The sequence below is a fragment of the Hirundo rustica genome, chromosome 1, assembly GCF_015227805.2.
Source record: "Hirundo rustica isolate bHirRus1 chromosome 1, bHirRus1.pri.v3, whole genome shotgun sequence".
Lineage (NCBI taxonomy): Eukaryota > Metazoa > Chordata > Aves > Passeriformes > Hirundinidae > Hirundo > Hirundo rustica.
This window is the reverse complement of record NC_053450.1, coordinates 110,027,662-110,048,491: the sequence shown is the minus strand read 5'-3', so window position 1 is coordinate 110,048,491 and position 20,830 is coordinate 110,027,662. Positions and strand designations below refer to the sequence as shown.

Sequence of the window (20,830 nt, the reverse complement as noted above, 5' to 3'; positions counted from 1 at the left end):
GCAAGAGTTTTACACATTTCCCATAAGTGCATCCATTCTTTGGAGCGTGTTTTAGCAGTGCTAGAGATGTAAGTTGTCATTGGAAAACAGCAGGGTTTGCCAAAGCTGCCTGTAGTACAGTTTTGAGGGAGTTTGTGAATTTTTTGGCAGTATCCGTGCAGTTCTTGTCTTGCCTGCAGAACTGCAACATGCCAGCTAGCCCTGACAGTATGTCTCACGGGTATAACCTAGAATTCTGCTGGAAAGAATAATCCAAGGTAATTTTAAATCCATAAGCTGTTAAACTGAAAGACACACACAAAGAATGTGAGTTGACCCACATCATGAAAATATTTGCAAATTATTAAAAAGTCAAATGCCTGTCCATGGCAGTGGGATTTATTATAAATGATGTATATAAATAGCAAATTAAATAATTTGCTAAGAGGACGGCCTTAAATAATAGCATATCACTACCACTTGGGATGCTTCTGTGTGAATAGATTACTCCTACTGATGAGCATCATCAAGTTAAAGATTTCCTTGGCTCTGTACCTCCTTCCCATTACATTTCAAACTAGTTTACTAATGGACTGGAGGAGATCGTGCAGGCAGAAAGGTGTGATGTCCTTATCTCAGGTCAAGCCAGATCAGGAAGTTCAGGTGGAATGAGATAAATCCTTGCCTCTATCACAATTGTCAGTCTCATCAGTAGCTTGGATCACAAACTATGAGGGTTTTTTAAAGGTGGTCATGCACACAGGCGCCCAGCAAAGTGCCTGTCAACTAGTGGCTCCTTGGGACACATGCTTTAAATATATTTAAACATATTTAAACAGACAACACTTAGGAATTCTTGCTGTGGGACCTTCTATACACACCTCAGATTATCAATATGCTATTTCTTATACTGTTCATGATTTTATCTCCTTTGAATTGCTTTCATTTGGGTTAGGGAAGAGCCTGGGCTTTATCTTCAGGGACAAAGACAAGCCTCTAGTAGACATATGCAAGAAATTTTGATCATGTCACTGCTCATATTAAAGAAGGATTAGAAGGAATTTTTTCTCCCAGTACCTAACAAATTTGAGATGTGGGGTTTGGCAGAGTAGCTGAGAAGGGCAGGTGTTCATCTGCACAGCAGTCCAGGGACCAACGGGACTGCCCAGGAGAACTGCCCTATGTAAACCTAGTCAGAAGCTGATAAACAAAGCAAAGAATCCCATTTCTCACTGAAACAAAACCTCAAGTACTTAGACGAAGGTATCAACTAAAAACATTGGTCTCGTGTCTCTTGATGACAGTACAGTAAAAAGCCAAATGCCTCTCCCAGCTACCTAAATGCTGACAAAAAGAGAATCTGGGGTCCTAGCAACAGTTTGGGGACCATAATTTCAGGGTGTGAGAGAAGCTTAATAGTTTGATTGGCAAAAATCATGGAAACAAGGGAAGAAACTCTACCAGATAGCCTGGACCTTTATTATGCTACCTCCAACATGTATCACTGTACCCCTTAGATTTAAAAATAAACCCTCTGGACTTTCCTTGTTGAGCCAGACATGAGGGAGGGGGACAAAGTGTCAGCAGCTCTGGTGTTTAATATCTTTAGTTCCTGGAGGCACTCACTTCCAAATGCAAACCCTGCTAGTGTGTCAGAAGCCTATCCAAGCAAAGCCATGGACTGTCTACAGCCTCTGCATGTATTTACTGATGCTGTCAAGGGAAGCAGATATACAAGGGAGAAGTAACTTCCACATCTGGGTTTTCTGTTGGGATTCACTGTTTACAGTTGCTACCGTAAGATGCCTATTTCCGTATCTTAGGAGAAAGAAAGTATCCATATGTATTTCCAGATCTTTGACAATCCATAGACTATGACAGCTGTTAGGCAATTACACATAGAGCAATAGTCTCTCTTTTTATTTTCCTTGCTTTTCCTTAGCATCACAGCTCTATGCACTTTCTGAATATGTGATTTTTTAGGGTACTCACTCCATAAAGGTGCACTCAATGAAGTTTGGATTCATAGAATTGCACCTAATTCACCTGGACTTCAAAACTGACCCGTGTCAAATGAGAGTCAGAAACTGGCATGTTAAGATAGCTGGATTACTCAGTCAGTTCTTCTGCTTGTCACCTGCCACTGTTCCCACTTTCTCTGTCAAAGCTTGCCTGAAGGCTGGGGAGGTCTCCGGGCAGCTCTCTCATTCACCAGCAGCTGTCAGTCGTGAGCTGCCCTGCCACAGTCCTGCACCAACCACTCTGCATCACCATGACTTACCACAGACACTCCAAGGCACTACACCAACAAGTTCCTAAAAATAATAATTAAAAAATAATTAACAAACAAAAGTTTCTGTTGAAACAGAATGACATGTACCTACCCACCTTTATTTGGAGAAGAGCTGACTCCAAAGAAGCTGCCTAATGTGTCAGGATATGACCAAGAGGAGACCCTGCTAAGGAGGGCACATCTAGACATCTTCAGGGAGAGTCTGTAGGCAGCCAGAGCGGGGCAGGAGTCCTGGGACAGCCCTTTCCCTGAGATGTCAAAATTAACAATCATAGGGTATCCCTAAGCACATTCTCTGCTCAGTCAGTTCAAAAAACAGCTATGGTAACAATTACAGTAACAATTCTTACCTGCTCATATACAAACTTACCTTCAAAATGTTTTAGAAGGCACATCTTTTTAGACCAGATCAAGCCTTTTAAGCTTGACCTATTCAGCCACCTGATATCCCAATATGATTCACATTTGCTTCCTGAGGCAGTAAAGATTTCATTGTTGTTTCACATAATTTCATATCACAGAGAAGTCAAGATCTGTCCTTGATAATGCCAGAAAAGGGAAATCAAACTAAAGAATCTTACAAATGTTTTGTCTGGACTGAAATCTAAGCTCCTGGCATATGACTTGGTTTCCCAAAAGCAAGGTATGTGGAAATGACCAAATTTCAGCTGTTCTAAATATTAGTCTATCAAACAAAAAGTGCACTTGGAAGTTCAGTGTCAATGTATGTATTAGGAATCACCTTAGGACACTCTTAAAAATGGCTATTAGCCATAAGAGAAAAACAGGTTAATGAGTACTTCATGAACAGTTAAAGATCATTGGTTAATATATGGTCTCATTAAGGTAGAAACATGCAGGACTGCTGGCTCATTTATTAATAATCACTGAAGTCACTGCTGGAGCATAGGGTTGTTTGTTGGCTGTCAGAGTCTGTACTAGCAAAGCTGAGGTGCCTAGATTTCATTCCCATATTCTTCAGTTTGCAAGAAAAAAACAAAACCAAAAACCAAACTCCAACCAGCATGAAAGAGATATGATTTCTGTAGATCAGCCAGTCATACAGAAATTTGCTTTTTAAACATTCCCTTCAGGCATAACTAGGGAATTAACAACCGAAATAGAAGAAATGGATACATACTCGAGCGGTACAAGAAACAAAGGCTGCTAAAAGCAGTATTAGAATTTACACCTCAGGGAAAGAAGTGAAGTTTTAGAAATATTGGGCACTGTCAGGAGAGGTTCAGATGTCATCTCCATCTTCAAAATATTGTACCTATCTCAGGAAAAAAAAAGCACTACTGTATAATGCTCCCGGTCTTCTTTGACAGGTACATCACCTGTCAAAGATGATGTATTTTTCATCAAGAGCTCCACACAGGACTTTTAATAGCTATTCTGCAGCATGAAAAGCAAGCATCGCAGTGATCTCACATTCGCTAAACTGGCAATATGCAAGGCAGTAAATCAAAGTCTGAGTTTCAATTTTGCACTGCACAGTTCTTTATAAGACTTGCTTTACTCAGTTGAGGAGATAACAAGGTGTGTAACAATGCTTGTCTACAGCCAACTTGTTTCATTGAGATCTAGGCATATACTGAAGCTGACAGTGTACTTTCTTGCTGAGATGGTTTCTAGGCAGATAATGAAGGCTGATGACAGAGTCAATATTCTAGAGTCAAAAACTGATGAGAAAAGAAGACCAGCGGGAGTCATGACAGTCTCTGGCTTTCTTCACCCTTTACTTGCCATTTTAGAAATAGTAATTGATCTCATTAAAATGAGCGTTATTATGAAGGAAAAACCCACAGCATTCATCCAGTCAAGTACTCCTGTTGTTCTGAGCAAACACAGGCCAAGAAGCTCTTTGGTAAATACCCATTAAGAACTTAACATTTTAGTGACAGTACAAGGGGCAAAAGAATATCTTTCATTATCTTAACTGTCATTGCATGAGGAGGATGCCACCCCAGAACACACTACTATGGTGCTACAGCAATAATATCCTTCCACAGGCATGGGACTTTATCTCAAACCAACCTCACTTAACCAGTGAGGCAAATGACAGGAGAACTTTCAGAAAACATGAGAACTTAAACTTGGAGAAGAAAGAACAACTTAGACTGCAATGGTATGGCACATTTGAGCTAAGCAATTTTTAACAGCTTTGCTTGTTAAAGAAATAATGAGGAAAAAAGTTCTGTTTCAGTTCAAGCAGCTCCTGAGAAAAACATTGTTAAATGCCAGTTTCTGTAAACACCATGTCTCTCCTCAGCCCTGTAACTGGCACTCTCTTTTACAGCTGTTTGATGTGACGTGGCTTTGAGCACAAATCTGTAATTTACATGTTCTCATTTCTAGCAAGATTCTTTACTGATCTGCCACCCATTCCTACAGATATTAAAAAAAATAGCTATGCAAAACATTCCTATTAAAAAACCCAGCTCCTTAAGATTAAATGTTTGAAAACATAGTATTTTATTTGAAGTAAAATACAAGATACACATGAACAGGGACAGATGAACAAACAGAATGCACTATTAGGTGACTGACAAACAAATGCAAGGCAGAGAATTGCAAGTAGAAGTCTTGAGAGAAGGAAGCTGGTTTTTTGTGAGGTTACATTAAGAAAGGAGATGAAAATATCTAAAATAACTTATTTTCCAAAAAAGCTGCTCCACTAACTTTCCTATGCATATTTAGATTATCATCTCAATATTAAGAATACTGGCAAAATCAGAATTTGTCTTCTGATGTTCAAATTTACTTTAAATCAATTCAAGTGAAAAAGCACAACTTCATTTGAAAGGGTCCAGCATTTTGGCTATAAAGTATATTTATCACATTATTTAATGAACAGCCTCTAGAAAAATGCTGACCACACTTTGCTGAGCTATGACATGTCCAGTGTGAGGTAACATTACAGAATCAGTATCTTTTGTTGTTGTTCCTCCTGCTCTTTCACTGGTGCAATTTTTACATATAATGCTACTTCATAACTACATTAACTACACAAAAGTAACAACTGGAATTTCCACCTTGAAGACACCAAACACTCTAATGTATATATTTTTGGTCTTTTCCCCCCCTTTTTTAACAAAAATAAACTCCTTTTTTTGCAGAGAATGTTCTCAGTTCTTCAACAAGGTCCTGTTTGCTATTTCTCAAGGAATGTCAATGGTTCACCAGTAAAAATATGACTGCAGAAACTAATACCTATACATTGTAGGTTTACAAGGAAGTAAGGTAAGAGTTTCAGTGGGAAATTAGGATTAATAAAGAGTTATTTTAAATACTAGAAGCAAAGAATACAGCATTCAAAACAAAAATTATTGAAAAATAATACCAGTCTACATTTTCTTTCCGTGAAAACTTCTGATAGAGCAGATGCTTCTTTGGTATTTCAGTCCTCTGATTCATATCTAAGGATTAAAAAACAATAAATAGAAAAAATAATTAAAACAGACTAGAAAATACCCCCAAAGACATTTTGTCTTTAAAGAAAATACAAAACCAAAGCAATAAATTACACCCAAGAGTGACACATTTCTGTCAAGGTTTACTGCATGACTTAAGCCACGGACAAATGCATTTACTTTTTAGATTATTTTCTCCTTTTAAAACTGACCAGTTTACTAAGTAGTAGAATGAAGGAATGACCTACCCACAAATCCAAACAATTTCCAAAGTACCTGGAAGAGCTCCCATCTGTATCTCTGTGTGTAGCACCTGAGGCCTTATCTAGCACAGCCCTGAATATCCTGTATCTTCTCCATACTAAATTCTCTCATTACTTGATAAGTGGCAGCTGCTGTTGCACACACCAGTCCTAACCATGCCAAACATCCATTCAAAGGACTGGTTTGTCAAAAATCAGGGCATAGCCCATTAGAAGTCCTTTTTAAAGAAAAATGTATAGACTGTTTTAGAGACAAAATGGGAGCAGAACATAGATCTAGAGCAAGGATCTTGTTGGGACAGACAGGGCAGCACCACTTACTTGGAAAGTCTTCGACGCAGGTCCTTTATCTGCTCATTCTTCCTGGTGAGAATCTCTTTCATGTTGCGATAGGCAGCTGTTTGCTGAAATTTCTTCTCCAGTTCCTACATAATAACATCAACATATTATTTACATATTATGAAGATTAGACAAAAATATTTTAAAAAAACCTACTAGCTTTTCCTCCTCAAGTTTGACAATACTAGTTTTCCATAACTTACTCAAATTTAGATGAAGTCAGCTGGTAGATTCAAATGAGATTGCTGGGGCAGCCATAGAATCACCAACTTCATTTTCTAACAAAATGAGGCTAAAAGTCTTCAGAAGACCGTGAATATGCTTTTCACTTAAAATTTTCTATCCAAAGAGTCAATTTTTTAATATTCATCTAGCTATAACTATGCAGTTAGTTGTGGGTTTGCTATTTTCTGTATAACGTGCTTTTCCACTGAAATAACAAAAACACAAGGGCAAAAGAGTGGCTTGGTAAACTCTGCATCCTGTAGTTTGTGCTCATTAAATTACCAACCAGTTAAAAAGTGAGTAAGGAATTCATCTTCACATTATGATAAAATGCTAACCTTTTCAGCTGTAGACAGCTGATCCTGAACCTTCAGTAAGTCATGTTTGGTTGTCATCAAGTCTTCTTCCAAGAATTTTTGGTTTGCAGTAGTGTCATTCAAAGTCTTCTCAAACTGGGATTTCAAAGCTGCCACTTTATTCTCCAGTTCAGTAATATCCTGGTTAGCATTATTCTTCAACAGAAAAAATATTTAAAATATGTCAAATTCAAGAGGAGAAATAATTAAAAATTTAAGTGCAAAATTCAACACGAAGTAGTTACGTCTTCATTTTTAATAATGATGTAGAAGTTACTCCTGTAAAGCCTAAATGAGAAGTGCTTCAACTAAAAAAAAAGTTAGAGCAGGAACTGATTTATAACTTAAAAAATTGTTAATAAATGCTTTTTAAAGATAACTGGAATGTCTTCTCAGCCAAGATGAGATTTTTAAGTACTAGTACTTTGCTTCTTTAGGAATTAATTAGACCCAGAGGACGAATCATATTAGATGGTGTTATTTACCATACAGAAACAGTAAATTACCATTTAAGATCTGAATGTCTGTGCTACAATATGTTTTTGAAACATTTCCAAAGCTGTTTGTGTAGAATGGGGAGGAAAGGCTGGAAGTGTTGAGGCTCACACTCTCAGCCAGGTACCAACACTGGCTGTTTTCAGATGTCTTACACAAAACTTTCCTGTTTCTTTACGAGAAGAAACAACTCAAACTTTTCTGAACATCAGTTCTGGGTCATAAAACATTATAGTCGTGTAACTGTTCTATGGATTTGAATTTAAATAAAACCAAAAAACCAAACCAAACATTCTCAGGTTTTAAAGCTCAATTTCAAACTCAAAAGTGTAATGACTCAGGATGAGGCTGAACCAGAAGCACCTTAAAACCAACCAAATCTAAAAGCTAAGAAAGCCCTATTTCTTTTTCTATCTGGAACTTAAGACTTGAGAATAGGAAACCACTTTCTTCTGTACCTGTACAGAAGAAAAGTTTATTTTGAATTCTGAGACAGAGTCCAAGGCTGCAGTGTTGAAAAGCACTACATACATTTTGTATGTTTGAGTTGTTATTTTCTAACCATGACAAAAGTCAATTATGCAAACATTCTAAATCCTCAAATCAAACTGCTCCACCAGAGCAGTTACTCCCAGTTACAGTTACTCTGACTCACACTTTCTATGTACAAGTAATCACCTTCTATGTGGAGTCATCTATTAAATATTAATTTAAAAAAAAATCAATCTGATGAGTTGGTCCTTAAGAACCAATTGTGGTTTGGCAGTCATTTATTTGTTCAAAAATTTGTTCAAAGTAGATTTGAAATCTACTGCTTTATGAGCAACTGAGAGAAAGTGACAGATCACAGAGAGCAAATTAGGACATGAAAGCTGAAGATACTCAGAAGCCCCGATACCGCGGCCAATTCATGTTTATCCAGAAAAGCAGGATGAGATTTGGTTCCAATCTTTTAACACTACAAACAACAGTATTATCCAGTATTTAATACACCCCTTTAATATTTTAAACCTTTAATAATTTAAAGTTTAACAAAACAGAGGAAGAAAATATTTGCCATGACTGATAATCAAGTTCCCTATTAAAAATATTATTGAATACACTTTTGAAAGTTACTAAGTAAACTTTTAACATATTAAGAAAACCAAGTACATACCATAAACCAGGTAGAAAGCAAAATAAAAAGAAATAAGGATTAAATTATGAAAATTAAAATAGAAATGTTAGATTATCTTGAACCTTACTTCCAAATCTGTAAATACTGCAGGAATTTTAAAGTCAATTACACAGAATAATGCGATTAAAGTGTACTAATTTCACTGAAAGCCTGAACTGAAATGTTTTAAATTTAAGAAACAATTACAAACAAACCTTGGAAAATTCAAATTATTGACAAATAAAGGTAGAAACTTAGAAAAATACTAAGGTGACCTGAAGAGATTTATTTGTGTCAACATGGCTTGAGGCTCATTATGTTTTTTTGCCAGCAGCAACTCACCATGTTGGAGTCCCCACTTATAAAACAGGTTAGGAACCTCAAATAATAAAAATAAATGGTGAAGCATTTTTAACAGTATGCTGATATAGGGAGAACTACAAAAAAAAATCAAACAAGCAGCAAGTCAGGCTTGTTCATGTCAACATCAAATGACAAATGTGTGAAAGAATTAGTGTTTCATTATTGCTCTAAAAACCAGGTTAGACATCATTCTTTCACTAGTAAACACGAAGAAACAAAGAGACATATTTGTGTCTGTAAAAACAAATATCAGCTCTGGGAATATGAATTCTGGAATACTACTTCCTGATAGTTCCTGAATACATGTCATCACATCAACCAATATTACAGATTACCTACTGACTGACAGACCAGAGGGAACAATGTCAGCAGGAACAACACTAACTCAAACTCTTGCATTTGCCAGAAAAGAAACACACCATACAGACCAACATTTTGGATGTACTTGCAACAGTTGCATTAAACAGGAGGGAGGGATATAATTATATTTACCTTCTGATCTCCTTGGATCATCTGTAAATCCCTCAATGACTTCTCCAGCTTGGCCTTCTCATCTAGAGCAGCTGTTGCCTGCAATACATCGAAAATTCAAAACCTCAGAAATGTATTTTAACTGAAAACCTAAGAATAACAACCATGGGATTCTTGTTTAGATATTTTAAAACAGTAACCAACATTAAGCATCCAAGATTACAGGGAATTTACCTGTGTTTCTATGGTCCTGAGTCTGGTCTTTAATTTTTCATTTTCTTCTTGGAGATGAGCAACTGTCTTTGGGTTAAAGAACAAGAAAATATTTGTGAACACCCTTGTGCCATTTTGGATTTTGCAAATATTTCAGGGAAGAAAATACACTTTATAACTTAGGAAAGCCAAAAAGATCCTAAATGCTTATAAAAATGGCCTTCATAAGAAATCAAGAATTCATTAATTTATTGTGGCTTTTTGCCTCAGTGAGAAAGAAATTTAAGTCTCCAATGCTATTGTAACACATAGGGCTGTTCACTTAAACACATGCCTTGTTGCATTGAGGTTATTGACATCAGTATCTTGTTAGTAGCAAGATTTATGATTAAAAATTACATATTCAGGGATCCAAAACTCAGTGCTGCTCATAATTCATATTTTCAATCAACAGGCAAGTAAGAATCTATCTGCAGGTCCTTTTCAAAAGAGACAAACACCAGGTTACTGCACATACTGTTCTATGTCACAGGAAATACCCATGTTTTATCAGTCAGAGTAAATTCACCACGTGAACTTTGAATGATTTGGGAAAAAAAAAAAAAAAAAGAAAGACAACAGATGTACATATTTGAGAAAAAATATTGTGATTTTGAAATTATTTTTGAAAGAGAACTACATTAGCCTATAAGCAAAATACAAGCCTGAATTCTTAAATGCTTTAATTACTGCAGTGAGTAACAACAATCTGAGACAGACATTGTACACACATCATTTTGGGAATGCAGGACAGAAGACAAAAAATGAAACTCCTTGCTAATTATCTTGATTATCAAAAACTTAAAAGGGTATTGTAAAAAGGGTGACATTTGAGAAAAGTTCAGTTGAATGAAATTAGTACAATACCTAATAAAAACTATTGATAATATTAAGTATTAGAAAGTGTTTTGTAATTCTAAAAATGTTTAGTGAGTGAGAAATCAGATGTTTTCAAAACCAGTAAATTCCAAATTCTTTAAGTGCCTGTTTCTTCAGGAGGAATTTACCAACTTACAAAAAAAAAAAAAAAGAATGGAAGTAACAACATTGACTTCAAGTGATACAGAAAATGTTCATTAACCTAGTAATTTCAGTCAGCTGCATATTTTAATTTACTTCTTTGTTGAAGCACCAGATAGCTGCATGGAACTAATTCACTATTTTACTCCATTAAATGGAAAAATAAATTACCACAAAGGCCAAAATGTCTTGGCAAAGAAAGGATTAATATTGTGATACATGTTAGAGACCATAACTGCATAATACATTTCTGATGTTTTACAATATTGAATGATTCACTGGTATTTTACTTTACATTCTGGGGTATATTACCATGATGTCTGTATAGTGACAGACACGTTACACAAATATTACCGTACAGTTATTCAGTTCATTTGTATAAGCAGAACTATCATTGACCACAACTGCATGAACAGTCAAGTTCTTACCTTGTTTAGCAGCTCTGACCCACCTTCATTTAATGGAGCAAGTTTTGGTTTAATGGGATCTGCAGTGGACTGAAGAAATAATAAAGGTGAAAAAATTAAATTATACCGATTTCTAGAGGGAAGAAAAATACTCCTTTAGCCTGTAAAATAACTACTGATAGTCAAATCAGCTTTCTTGAGCAAAGCAAATGAACAACTTTTTATTTCAAGTTAATTTTTTACTGCTTCCTTGGCTCCTAACTTACGGACTTCACCTTAAGCTTAAGTTAAACAAAGATACTGCAAAGAGACATAAAAGTATTCCAAACATGGTTCTACAGAAGACTAATATATATATATATATACACATACATACACACAATATAATATATATAAATACACCTTTATGCTACAAATCAAATAAGGTGTGACCATATTCATGCAAGACAAACTAGAGTGATATCTGTACTGTGCAATCTTCTCAGCTCTTGAGTTCATGTCGGGGCAAGCGAATGTTCCAGTCTTACCCCAGGTGCCAGGGGAAGGGAACCCAGAAGCAGATGCTTCAACACATCCCTGGGCTGGCTGACCTCGGGATGAAGTGTGTGAGGCACACCCCAGAAGTGCAGAACATGCACCCTGGAAACAGTCAAGGTAATTCAGAGTGAGCCTTGGTGCCGAAATGCAAAATGCTACTTTCTGGACAGTTTCAAAGACTGTTTTGACAAAAAAGGATGGGGTTTTGGTTTTGTTTTTCTCTTAAGCACAAAGAGTCAATACTAAGCATTTTAAACATCTGTCATGACTCCACATGACATTTGATTATGATTTGATTAAAATAAAATTCTACCTTTTCGCTTGAAGATGTATATTCTGATTTTTCAAACTCAGCAACCTGGTCCAATAATTCTCTTGAAAAAAAATAAAGAGGCATTTATTTACAAAAGAAAAGTATAAGGAGGCATTTCTTTACTAAGAGCTACGCTATGAAACAAATTTTACCAAGCTGGTACTGTTCTTTTTCTTGCATGTAAAGTTCTTGTTGGATGTACAGAATGAAGTCCTACACAAATACCATAAATGCAACAGATCATGTCATGCAATGGCATGATACGTGCATTACAATAGATTTAGCATTCTTAATTAAAATATAATCTAACAGACAAGGTTTTTAATTGAGTCCAGTCACCTGCTCTTAAATGATTCGTTCAAGTAAGAATATCACTAATGAAACATCTTGGTCACAAGTTTGAAATTATTTTGTTCTTGCTATTTTATAGATGAAAACATTGAAGGTAACCTATCATTGATACAATAGTAAAAGAATAGGTTTCTACGGTTAAGAAAATAATGCAAATAGTCAACACTTTGAAATTTTTTTATTGTTGCAAGTATGGTCCAATAGCTGTTACCGATTCTCCAAGTCAGAGACGTCTGTCTGTAACTTCAGGTACCACTTCTCAGCCTGTGAAAAGAGCTGCCGCAGAAGTAAAACGTTGGTGTAAGTTGTGTTTATGAGCTCTGACTCCACTTCACTGTGTACAACACTCTGCAGTTCATCCAGCATGTCTATCACCTCGTCAACTGTGAAGGTCTCTTCAACAAGCCTAAACAGAGAGGTCAAGACGAGTCAGGTATGATAAAGGTAACAATTCTGCCTTGTTATGAGATCTCACTACATAGCTACCATTCATATAATGCAATATTTTCGAAAAACATCCACTGTCAGTCATTATTAGACAACCACAGCATTACTAATTGGTTATTTTATTTGAATTTTCTCTTTAAAACACTAAAATCACAAATATTAATTCAGCTACAGCCTTGCATTGAATTTAGATATCAGAAGCCAGATACAAAGCAATGTCTTGCTGTCAATGACCTAAAAATTTGCCCAACTTAGGTTTAAAAGCATTTGACTTGTAACTTCTGGAAAATACAAGAACATACAAACCTAAATGGAGAAAAGTTGCCCCACAAAGTATTCAAACCTGCCACTGCCACTAGCATATTTTGCTTTATTCTTGCTCAGAACCACCCCACACAGTACCTGCTGTCCTTGAGGTCCTGAAAACAAGAATCCACTGTTTTGAGACACATGCCACGCTTGAAACGAGCGAAGCGCATGTAGCTGACCACTTCATTCTGGTGGTGCTCGTTAACGCCCAGCTCTGCCTGCGGAGGAGGATACAAGCACAAAGACAAACATAAGGAAAAATGAGCATAATTACTGTGAATACTTGCCTTCTGACTTATTTCTGTGACTGTTTTCACAGGGTTAGCATGCTAACTTACACAATGCAAAACAACCATATTTTCGTACGTCTAATCCTTATACACCTCCCGTAAGTGGGTGAGAAAGCTCCAGTACTTGGAAGCAAGGGCTCAAGTAACCTCAAAAAAGTCATACAAAAACAGAAAGACAGAGGCAATCAGAGGGTAAGAACCAAAAGGACTGTACAGGAGAGGAAGTTCTTGGACAAATACATCTTGGTATCACATTACACATGCATAATGTAGCTGAATGATGTCTCTTCCATAGATGTCCAAATAAAAAACCCCAGAGGAAAGTATATTATGTTTGTTACTTTTTATATAAACTCCTGAGACTTCTCACAGAATCACAGGATGTTTGTGTTGCATAGGACCTTAAAGATTATCTAGTTTCAACTCCCTGCTGTGGGCAGGGACGCCTCCCACTAGACTAGGTTACTGAGAGCTCCATCCAACCTAGCTTTGAACATTGCCAGGGATGGGGCATCCATAATTTCCCTAGGTAACCTGTTGCAGTGCCTCACCACCCCTACAATAAAGATATTTTTCAGTATGCTGATCTAAACCTACTCTCTTTCAATTAGTGCCCATTATTCCTTGTCCTGTTGCTGCAGTTCCTGATGAAGAATCCCCTCTCTGCCTTCCTCGTAGGCCTACTCCAGATACTAGAAGGTTGCTATTAGGTCTCTCCACAACCTTCTCTTCTGCAGGCTAAACACCCCCAACTTGTCTGTTTTCATAGGGGAAGTGCTCCAGTGCTTTTGTCAGCTTTATGTCCTTCTGGATTTGCTCCAACACTTCCATGTCCTTCTTATGCTGGAAACACCAGAACTGTATGCAGCATTCCAGATAGGGTCTCATGACAGCAGAGGGAGGAATCACTTCCCTCGACCTGCGGGCCATGCTGTTTTTGATGAACAAGGAGATCTTAAGTGATAATCTGAATTTGTTTCTCAACAGTCTATTGCCCAGAAACAGATATTGCCAGGGCAAATTAAGAAAGAAGTCATTTTAGACCTGACTAAATAGCCCTTTTACACGTGCGTCTATTTCAAAGAATTACTGGCATGGGCGAGCACATCAGGACTACAGTGCTCATGCAGGTAGCATGAGTGACAAGGAGGCACAACAGGGCACGAGTGGGATTTTATCCCCGAAGTTCCTGAAGAGCTGATGCAAAGGCAGGTCCATTTCATTTACAAATGTACTTTGTTGGCATGGCTGATGTTGGGGAGAGACGGCAATGTAGTAACGTAGACAAAACAGTTCATTTGATCACCTTGCCCTTAGGGAAGCTCCAGTGACAATGCAATCCTGGGATACCTGGATGAACAATCAGCACTCTGGAAATTAAATGCAGCCGAGGAAGCAGCACCAGCACTAAGTGAAACCAGCCCTTATAGTGTGGCTGCAAGCCCGATGTCGCCCACAAAGTCCCACATATTGCAAATAAAGGGATCATACGGAAAGCTAACTTAATGTCCTCTTTGCGGTTCCTGGAGTTTTTTTAGTTGAAAAGCTCCCATTCATTGCAGACACAAAGGAAATTATACAAGTAAATAAACACATAAGCGCAGGGCACTCGTGATCTCCGAGTCAGACACCCTGATACGCAGATAAGCCACCGGATCCCGCAAAACCCCCAAGCCCTGGGAGTCTCCGCGGGGATGACAGGGATGCCCAGGAGGGCAGGTGGCGGCCGCAGCTGCCCCGAGCGGCTCCCGCACGACGACAGGCCGCACCCCTGCCCCGCCTGCAGGCCGGCCGCCCGACGGGGAGCGCCTCCGTGCCGGGATGCCGGGCTGAGGCGGGAACGCGGGGCGGCGGCCCCGTCCCGCTACTCACCATGGCGGCCGCTCCGCCGGCGCTCGGACGGCTGCGGGCCCCGCGTTGCCATGGAGACCGAAGCCTCGCGAGCGCCCCCGGCCCGCTCCGATTGGCTGCGGCGCGCCCACGTGACCCGCGCTCCGCGGAACCAGCTAGAAGAGACGTTTCCTCTTTTTTTAACTTTACTTTTGTGTTTGCTACGTGCTCCGGTGCGATTTGGAAAACTCTACTGAGTAGCAGTGAGCTGCTGAAGCCGTAGGGGCGGTTAGGCGCGATAGGAAGTATCCCGTGTTTGTCTACATCGCCTAGGATTTTTTTTCCCAAAGGCTTTTTCACTAAACACGGGTTTTTGCAAAGCATTAGCCTGTCAGCAGGACAACTCAGAACCATAGAACGGTTTGGGTTGACAGGGACTTTAAAGATCGTCTAGTTCCACCCCCCCCGGCATGGGCAGGGACATCTTTCACTTCAATCCAACCCAGCTTTGAACACTCCCAGGATGGGGGCATCCACAACTTATCTGGGCAGCCTGTTCCAGTGCCTCATCACCCTCACAGAGAATATTTTCCTAATAACTGATCTAAACCTACTCCCTCTCAGAACCCATTCTCTCTTGTCCTGTCACTACAAGCACTTGTAAGCTCCCTTCAGGTACTGGAAGGCTGTAATAAGGGCACCCTAAAGCCTTCTCCAGGCTGAGTAACCCAAATTCTTTCAGTCTTTCCTCATAGGAGAAGTGCTCCATCCCCCTAATCATCTTGGTGGCCCTCCTCTGAACTCACTCCAACAGGTCCATGTCTTTCCTGTGCTGGAGACTGCAGAGCTGGTTGCAGTACTCCAGGTGGGATAACTGTCACCAGAGTCTTTCACCTGGGTCACCCAAAAAGTAAATAAAATACAGAAAAATAACCAATCTTCCACGAGCTGAGCATATGGAAAAAGTCTAACCTATTGCAGGTGGCCCAGCTGTATTGAGCCCTGATGGTGCCTAAGGAGAGGAAGAAAGTAAGGCTGACAGAGCTGGGGATTTTCCAGTGTGAGTAAAAGTAAGTAAACACTGAAATTAAGGATTTTGTTCACTAATTGTCCTCAAAGCCTTCAGAAGGAGACCAGATCTGTTACAGCAGAGATGCAATATTAGTGAGCCACAGACAGAGGAAAGATTGACCATTGACCCTGTCCCATTACAAAAGGGAAGAAAGGATGTAATGGCCTTCTCCCATGACACCAGTGGACACTTCAAAAGCTAGGATCACCTTCCATATCTAAACTAGCTGTGGAAGCAGAGCACTGGAATGACACAGCTAAATGACTAACAGAGCAGGAAGCAGCAAGCTGGGAAAAGCCTGTTTGGAACAGACACAGGCAGGAGGGCTGCTGCACTTGGGCAGCTGTTCCATCCAGGCACTTTCCAGAGCAGAGTGACCCCAAGGGAAAAGTACCTTCTTCCACAGTTTGAGAGGGAAAAATCGGATCCTTTGCAATTTGCACTCCTCAACATTGTATTTATCTTACTAACCACAGCCTGCAGTGCATTTTCATTAACTAATGGCCTTAAAAGCAGCAGTGACTAATTTAGGATTAATGGGTGATTTTGAGTAGGCAGCTGTATTGGTAGCAAATCTAACCTAATTTCTATTTACTTCAAACACAATCAGGAACAAGTGATAAAATTCCATCAAAATCGTCTGGATCAACTCTTGAGACAGATAAATCCTGACTCCTTCCAAATCTGTTTCAGTAAACACAAGTCACAGGTGGAGTCTACATTCAACACAGAAGACTCAGTACATGTTTACAGGAGGCCCTGGAAACATGCCCTCAGGGAAGGGCATCCAGGTGTGCCCTCAGAACTGAAAACAACATCCATGTGGCAATCAAGGGAGTGAAGAGAGACAGACCATATGCACAAAGGTTGTTCCTGAGCATAAGCAGCTCTACAGTAGTTGAAACTGGCCTAAAAGACCTGGCAGGAGCTGTGTTATGGCATGTGAGTTTGCACCTCTATATCCTCTGCTCCACCACATGGTACACATTGGCAGCATCACTTCTTCAGGTTCCTCAGCAAGCTGTGCAAAAAAAAGACATTACCAACACACATTGCCACGAGCAATGTTGACTGGCAACTTTTACGGGGATTTTGTATAGCCCATCTAAGATACTCATGGCATCAGAAGCAGTATTGGCATTTGGTTGGGCCAAAACGTGTTCAACCATGGGCTTCCCCTCATTCCTTTTCTTCAGCAGTTCCTAGTTACTTCCTAGAGCTTGGAATGACTGTGCATGAATGGAATGATTGAATGTTCAAGAAGGCTTGAGCTGCAGTAACAGCCTCAGCTTCTGCTGATCTGGGTTCATCTGCCTGCTCTGTACTACAAAGATCCCTGCACCTGCAAGTGCTTACCTTGGCTACTTCTGCACACTCGTTAGCAAAGAGACCCCAGTGAAATGAAGCACAAAAGAACAGAAGTGCATGTTTTCAAGTACCAGCCGCAAAGAGAGCAACCCCTGAATGGCCAAGGTGTAACAAGAGAAGAGCATGAAACACTGAACAGATGAACCTCCCTTTCACTGATACCTTTGCCCCTACACTTCTGCCAATGCAGGGACCAAGGACAAAGGAGATGCTGGGAAAAGATGAAACCTCTAACCGGCGCCAAAAAGCTGTCGGAGGACAGGATCAGACTAAAAAGCATTTTGTTTCCTTTTCTGGCTGAGGCAATAACCAGGAGTAAGAAAAGAAACAGAATGAGACACATGTATCCTGTAGGGTATTAGCCCTCACTTCCATTTACCCTCCCCATTGAGTGGATCGATAGCTTTTTGAGTTGCCAGCTAAACCCAAACTGCAGTGGCTGATCACCATTCTGTAATCTGTCTGCATCCAATTCCTCTAGCCCACCTCCAAAGGTATTTGTTGTCTGTCTTGACAACTGCTGTGGGACTGTACCATATGCTCATTATTTCTTTTTCTTTCAGCCTTCAATCCGTTCCTGTCAGTATTGTCTAGCTTTAGCTGTCTCCTGTAGTTAGTGCTATGTCAGTCTTGGGAAAAAAAAGAGACAACAGACCATCCATGTCACACCTGCAGTGTGCGTTAGGTTGTGAAAAGGATTATTGTGCTTGCTGTTGCCAACCTCCCCAGAGCTTCCACAAACGACACAAGGGCACAAATGAGGTTCTGAGGAAAACAGCACAGAATCACAAACAAAATTATCACCTTTCATGGCTAATATTTGGAGGGCGAGCATTTGGATCAGGGCCCCTAAAGAGCAGCGTCTACTTCACAAATAATTAGCAGCTGCACCTCAAGCTTCTCTCTGCTCCCTTCACAACTCACTGGAACAGATCTCTGTTTTACTAATCACAACCAATATTTTCTACGGAAACAATTCTGACCAGTTATCTTCTTCAAACATGTCTCATCCAACCTGAAGAAGCAGGAGTTAGAGGTCTGCAAACCCTTCCAGCCAAAGTGAGCAGGGGCCCCGGGGCAGCAAAAAGGTCAGTGGTGGTCAGGACAAGACAGTATTTGTGTGGGGAGAGAGAACAGTCAGGATTTGAGAGCAATGTTTCTGCCATCCAAATCTGAGCCTCTTTAAAGTTGCAGGAGAAGATACAGTGCATTTGTGTCAGCAAACCAAGCTCCCCTTTTTTGCTTGCACGCTTGAAAGTCCTATCAATCTCATGAGAATGACATCATCATTTCCGCAGGATCAAATATAATATTTTCCATGGAGAAGCTACTGCATTCATTTTGGATAAGAGCTTCAAAGAAAACACACTGCAAACACAAAGTGAGCTTGCAATCCAGAAGAAATTAGATACAAACCTCAGATCCATGCCAGAGTTTCATCTATGCTTTTCTTCAACAGAAATCAATCAAATTTTTGTTATTCACGTGCTTGTCTCCACAAATTCAGAGCTTTTTTCTTTAGGCAGCTGGGCTATACCTAGCAATTAGAGGTGAGCTATCAGTTGCCATAGGCACTGCTTAGCTCTGGTGTTCCTTCCAGACATAAACTATTGTACTGCCCAGGGAAAGGTTATCCATCTCTAGAAGTCTCACTGCACATAAGCTGAGAACTCTGCCTTACTGCTATGACTTGAAGAATGACTAACAAATTATTATTACTATGGTAATAATATCATAGCTGGTGGTTCTTAAGCAAAGTCTCTGAGTAATAGAACCGTAGACCTGAGTTTTCATTGCTACTTGTTAGTTATGCATGGAGAAAGAAAATTCCCTCAGGAAAACCTGAGACTTTTCTGAGAGCTGTTTCATAGCAGCTTCCATTTGCCTTTCTTTCTCATAAGTGCATGCAATGTGAACTGTGAAAACAACATAGATTATGTCGACTAGTTCATTTTCCTAGACTAGACTGATGCTGTCACTTCAACATTTTTATTGCTTTAGCAGGAAAGAGAATTTCAAGCAGGGAAAAATAAAAAAATCTAATCATCTATTCAGAGAAGCCATAAACCACCATTATCCAGTAGTATCACTGAGATACCTCTCTAATGCATAATCCATAACAGTAAGAGTGATGCCAGACTGCACTTTCCTGAATGAAATGAGAATGAAGCATAAACACTCACATGCATCTTGTGGGGGATATCCCATTAGTGCAGGAGATAATGGCCAATATTGCATGCATTTTCTCTTTTGAAAGTATAGTAAACTGTCAGTTACAGGCTAATACTAATAAGAAACCATTCCTTTGCCAGAAGGATTGCTCTTTGTAGCTTTTTTGGTGTTCCCTGCAGTATACGTTTTCTGTAACAGCACTTCTGTTGAAGCTGAAAAACAATATGTGATTACATGCTGTATTGTTATAATTTGAGCCCCTGGGCTGTTAGGGATGGCATTTTCTTTAAGCACTTTAAGCACATATTCTTTTACACTTCTTTCAAAAATATTATCTTCCTCCAATCTCCACAGAGAATCTTAATTATTAAGAGTACAGCCTCTACCAGATGCTGTTGATTCAAGCGGTCAGAGTTCAATCACAACAAAGGTGTTAAAGAGGGAGCATGGTGTGAGTGTAGTAAGATACAGTTTTTGAAAAAAAATTTCTTTTTTTTCCCTCTCACACTAAATTTACCTGTGGTCTTGGAACTGCCTTCTTTCTAGGGTATGCTAGGACATGTTTACAGAATCATAGAATCATCATCAAGGTTGGAAGAGATCATCTTTAGGATCATCCAGTCCATGTGTCCATCCAGCACTGCCACTGTAACACAACCCACATCATCCAGAGCCAGAGGCCTCGTAAACACCCCAGGGATGGTGACTGCACAACCTCCCTGGGCAGCCTACTCCATTTTTTTTTTTTTTCCCCCCAAATATGTAATCTGAATCTCTCCTGTCTCATTTTAAGGCCATTTCCTCCTGCCCTCTCACTGCAGTCCCGGTAGAGGAGACCGGCCCCCACCTGGCCACAGCCTTCTTTCAGGTATTTGGAGAGAGCGATGATCCCTCCTCTTCTTGGAGATTTAGCCCCTTGAGGGAAGAAGCCTTACCTCGATTTTTCCCTCAGTTTCTACCTTCAGCAACCAGCCTGACTAAACCGTACTGAGACAACCCCCAGGCTTCTTTCTGGGCTGCCGCTGATCTGTACGACCTGCGCTTGCCGATCGCGGAGGTCTTTCCCACCCCAACGCCCTGAGTTCCGCGACCCGCGCCGGGCGGGG

The 20,830-nt window shown here is 39.7% G+C and overlaps 1 protein-coding gene across 6 annotated transcripts; it reads right to left on the bottom strand.

Moving 5' to 3' along the window:
- Window positions 1-4,731: 4,731 nt before the first annotated feature.
- On the bottom strand, window positions 4,732-20,829 carry LZTFL1 (leucine zipper transcription factor like 1). Of its 6 annotated transcripts, none has more exons than XM_040084926.1 (10): window positions 20,572-20,829; window positions 13,086-13,210; window positions 12,448-12,642; window positions 11,886-11,946; window positions 11,057-11,125; window positions 9,591-9,656; window positions 9,378-9,455; window positions 6,854-7,027; window positions 6,273-6,376; window positions 4,732-5,694 (listed from the first exon to the last, which is right to left on the bottom strand). In XM_040084926.1, the coding sequence occupies exons 2-10, from the start codon at window positions 13,160-13,162 to the stop codon at window positions 5,676-5,678; spliced, it is 843 nt and encodes a 280-aa protein (XP_039940860.1). In that variant the 5' UTR covers window positions 13,163-13,210; window positions 20,572-20,829; the 3' UTR covers window positions 4,732-5,675. The 6 variants fall into 6 exon arrangements, with proteins under 6 accessions (XP_039940860.1, XP_039940852.1, XP_039940828.1 ...); XM_040084918.1 differs by having other exon boundaries at window positions 20,660-20,829; XM_040084894.2 differs by lacking the exon at window positions 20,572-20,829 and adding an exon at window positions 15,155-15,204.
- Between the last annotated feature and the right edge of the window lies 1 nt (window position 20,830).

Bases quoted from the DNA above. Each gene is read 5' to 3' on its own strand.
- LZTFL1 (XM_058423396.1), bottom strand. The intron at 12,643-13,085 runs GTACTGTGTGGG...CTCTCTGTTTAG, and splicing joins CAGGACCTCAAGGACAGCAG to GCTTGTTGAAGAGACCTTCA. The intron at 6,377-6,853 runs GTTAGCATTTTA...GTTATTATGTAG, and splicing joins AGCTGTCTACAGCTGAAAAG to GAACTGGAGAAGAAATTTCA.